This window comes from Acyrthosiphon pisum, chromosome X (genome assembly GCF_005508785.2).
Source record: "Acyrthosiphon pisum isolate AL4f chromosome X, pea_aphid_22Mar2018_4r6ur, whole genome shotgun sequence".
Lineage (NCBI taxonomy): Eukaryota > Metazoa > Arthropoda > Insecta > Hemiptera > Aphididae > Acyrthosiphon > Acyrthosiphon pisum.
In genome coordinates this window covers 124,445,841-124,450,272 of record NC_042493.1, presented here as the reverse complement: position 1 = coordinate 124,450,272, position 4,432 = coordinate 124,445,841, and the positions used below count along the sequence as shown (strand labels likewise).

The following is a 4,432-nucleotide window of genomic DNA, read 5'->3' as shown; positions in this document are numbered from 1 at the left end:
TCTACATACGATACGAACTATACAATATGTACGACCAACTGCTGACCTACATAATAATTATAACACAAGCATAATTATTGTAAGGCATGTGTCCAATATTCACCATATGTGAGTATGTGAGTTTACTGTGCACCTTAGACCTCATCACACACACTATCACTTCTGGACTCAGTATGGCTACGATGCAGTCACACAGTAATAATGAAACATATAGTGTACATATTTGTGACTGTTATTATTTGTATGTGTTTAGTCAACAACAAAACATAATTATAACTGAAATAGAATCCTAGACATTTAATTAATATATTTAAGATTTTGATATCTACATAATATCTGCTCCTGCTTTTATTAAGGTCTTTTTAATAAAAGTTAAAATTCAATCAAAACTAGATACAACACTTCCTTATGAATACGTTAACAGCATGTTGAAAATAATTATCATATTGTACAATACTTCATACAATATAATATCTATGTAACTTTTAAAAAATTACAGTTTTTATTTAAATGCAGAAAGACAACGTGCGTACCGAATAGTTCAAATTGAAAATCAAAACCAATAGTATTTAGGTAACAAAAATTGGAAAACCAATAGCAATTTTTTATTGACATTATTACATAAGAAAAACAAGCAAACATCAGTATCATAGACGGTGGTTCTATTACGTATTTTCTGACTTCTCGGTCGGGTGAATTAGGTGGTTCACCACTCAGTTATGGTTTCTCACACGAGTGCATCCGAATGTGGACCGTCAGACTCTGACTGAACGTTTTGTCACTTACGTCACATGACTTTTCTCCTGTGTGTGTACGCTTGTGTCTCGTTAACCTACTGCTCTGAGCGAAGGATTTATCGCATATGTCACACGAGAATGGTTTCTCTCCCGTGTGCGTTCTCTGATGTACTGTTAGATTAGCACTTTGAGAAAAAGATTTATCACAGATGGTACACGGGTATAGCTTTTCCCCCGTGTGCGTCCGTCTGTGTTTCGTCAGTTGATCATTCCCACTGAACCATTTTTCACATACGTCACACGGGTATGGCTTCTCTCCTGTGTGTGAAACGCCTGTGTTTCGTTAAGCTATTGCTTTGAGAAAAGGATTTATCGCATATGTCACACGGGTATGGTTTCTCTCCCGTGTGTGTCCGCTTATGACACGTCAAGTCACTGTTGCTAATGAACGATCTGTCACAAACATCACACGGATATGGTTTCTCTCCCGTGTGCGTTCGTTTGTGAACTGTCAAAGTACTGCTCTGAGCGAACGATTTATCGCATACGTCACACGGGTATGGCTTATCTCCCGTGTGCGACCGCTTGTGAACCGTCAGGTCACTGTTTTTAACGAACCATCTGTCACATACATCACACGGGTATGGCTTCTCTCCCGTATGCGTCCTCCTGTGAACTATCAGATTTCCATTCTGCCTGAACGATTTATCACATACATCACACGGATAAGGCTTTTCCCCTGTATGAGTCCGTTTGTGAGTCGTCAGTTTGCTATTCTCAATGAATGATTTGTCACATACGTCACAAGGGAATGGCTTCTCTCCCGTGTGCGTACGTTTGTGAACCGTCAGGTGGGTATTCCTTCTGAACGATTTATCGCATACATCACACGGATAAGGCTTCTCTCCCGTATGCGTCCGCTTGTGAATCATCAGTTTGCTATTTTGATTGAATAATTTGTCGCATACATCACACCAGTATTGTTTATTGCACACACGCTCCATTTGAGATTGTTCGTTAAATGATATTGATTCCAACACAAATGTCACCACCCTTACATATATTTTCCTGTATTTGCTAATTAATATAATATATGGATTAATAGGTTATCAACGTTTGACATTATTGCAGTATCATTTTATAACAAAATGTCGTTTGTTATTATTACTAAGCTATTATAATAAACTGTGTACAGTCGACAAGAATTTATTATCATAGTCATGGTTTCAAGCCAGCATTTTTTATATTAATGTATAATTATTGAAATTAATAAATGTTGAAACATATTATGTAATAATGGTATGCTGTGATTGATATACCTGGTTAACTATCTTTTTAAAACAAGTTTTCTCATTAGTTAAGAGTTTATACTGTAATTAAAAAATACAAAAATATTTAAATACAGTTTTTTAAACGAAGAATATCAGTTAAAGTTTTTTCTTGTTAATTAAAAACGTTATTCTTGGGTAATTGTAATTTTTAATATATATTATTTTATGGTTACAACCCTGACCTTATCCATACCTTATCCATCTGAAAGGACCGTAATCGGGAACTTCCCTAACAGCCAGCACCGACCCATACTAACCAAACTAGGTACCACTATCCTATTCCACAAGCCCTTACAAACCCCCATATGAAATTTTTGGAAGGCCAACTGCAAAGATTCCAAAAATACGTAAAAGAGATTGTCAACTGAACCCCCAAAGTCCACAACAGCATAGACAGATTCGCTGATCTATTAGTCAAATCAGAGAAGCTGAACATCCCAAGAGGCATCAGGAAATCATACGTTGCTGGGTGGGATGAGAAATCCGAAGAACTCTTTGCACATTACAGACAAAACCCGACTATTGAAACAGGGAAATCTCTACTAGCCAATACCTATTTGCCAAAAAACGGAAGTGGATCGGCACAATGGAGTCTCTTGACATAAAGAAGAACAGTAGAGAAGCATGGAAATTACTACACAGACTGGAAGGCAAACATGCCCCAACCCAATAATCGTTAGTAATACCGCAAGCCGTATCCTCATTCTTAGTAAGGAACTCTAGGATAATTACTGACAAAATACATGCCAAAAGGACCAAAAAAGACATTCAGGATCTACTCATAACCTGCCAACCGCACTCAGTTCTTACTGAACGTTTCAGCATAAATGATGTTTCCAACGCAATCAATGAACTACAAAAAGGTAAAGCACCCGGGAAGGACAAAAGACATCCGGAGTTCTCGCATAACCTAGGTGCAAAAGCACGTCTTTGGCTCGCAGTTATCTTATTCGATATATTTATTAGTGGAATAATCCCTAGACGTTGAAAAACAGGTAATATAATTGCACTTCCAAAACCAGGAAAACCAACAGATAACCCCGCTAATTATCACCCCATAGTCTTACTAAGTGTTTTTTTCAAAACTCTTGGAAAGAATCATTCTAAAAAAGATAGCCCTTGTCATAGAACCTCATATCCCGATTCACCAGGCAGGTTTTTGATCTAACAGAAGTTGCTGCAACCAGGTCCTGTCTTTAACGTCCCACGTCGAGAAAGGCAACGATGATATAATTAAGTCTGGAGCTATCTTCATCGATCTCTTGGCAGCATACGATACGGTGTGGAAAGACGGTCTACTATGGAAACTATCAAATATCATACAATGCCCACAATTGATACAATACATTTGAGCCAGTAATTAAAGTACAGAATAAAAAATGTTCTCTTATGCAGACGACATCTTCATAGTAGCACAAGACAAGAAGCTAGAAAATATTGAATGAACCCTAACATTTTATATAAATAACATGGAAGCAAACAAGGAAATATCAGTCTATTTTTGCGGTGAAAAAATCAAAAACGAAAAGACACCCATATACCTTAGCATCACACTAGATTGGACGCTAACTTTTAAGACACAGGCAGCACTTAATCCTGGATTGCTATTTGAGAAGTTACGATGGTGACCTGAAGGACTTCATCAAATTTTGTTAGTGCACTCATTATTAAGTTATACGAATAGATTAACTGCTGACCAATATATTATTATTAAAACACACACATAAATGTAAGGCCCGTGACCAACGCACACAATGTATTAGTTAGTTAGTTCACTGGTCACTTTAGACCTCAACACACAACAAATAACGAACTCCGTATGACTACGATACAGTCACGTAGTATGATAGAACGTTTATAGATTTGTGAGTATTATTATGTGTAAGTGTTTAGTAGATAATACAAGTTTATCATAACTGAAATGAAACCCTAGTTATTTAAATATATTTAAGATCCTGATATATACATATCTGCCCCTGGTGACGGTATTTATATCTATAGGATCCTGCGATTCTCCCTGGCTATGTTATATTTAACTTGTCATTCCCCCTACCACGTTACAGCTGTATTTGAAAATTACTCGATTTTACCATATAAAAAGAAGAAATCAAATCGAAATTATTCACAGTATTTTAATTCATTATTTAAAACCGTTAAGGCACCTTGAATCAGTATAGCTTACCTCAGATTATTATGGCGACTCAGTAAGATTTTACAACGAGAAATATTATTACTGAACAACGCGATTGTATTGAGTTGCAGAAAGCTACAGACAATTTTAATTGCGATGAACTGCGGATGGCGTTTGAAGACGATTCTTCGAGTCGTAATATCATTAAATTTGTAATAACTCTTGTGTTTCGT

At 36.5% G+C, this 4,432-nt stretch overlaps 1 protein-coding gene across 1 annotated transcript; it reads right to left on the bottom strand.

The window, feature by feature from the left end:
• Positions 1-538: 538 nt before the first annotated feature.
• On the bottom strand, positions 539-1,835 carry LOC100164383 (zinc finger protein 271-like). The gene is made up of 2 exons (XM_029485487.1): positions 1,093-1,835; positions 539-1,055 (listed from the first exon to the last, which is right to left on the bottom strand). Exons 1-2 carry the CDS (start codon positions 1,739-1,741, stop codon positions 718-720), a joined length of 987 nt encoding a protein of 328 aa, XP_029341347.1. The 5' UTR covers positions 1,742-1,835; the 3' UTR covers positions 539-717.
• Positions 1,836-4,432: the final 2,597 nt, after the last annotated feature.

What these genes read in the sequence shown, in the direction of transcription:
- LOC100164383 (XM_029485487.1), bottom strand. Translation starts at nt 1,741, where the DNA reads ATGGAGCGTGTGTGCAATAAACAATACTGGTGTGATGTATGCGACAAA. An exon ending in CGATAAATCCTTTTCTCAAA is followed by an intron (nt 1,056 to 1,092) that starts GCAATAGCTTAA and finishes TTTCACACACAG; the next exon opens with GAGAGAAGCCATACCCGTGT.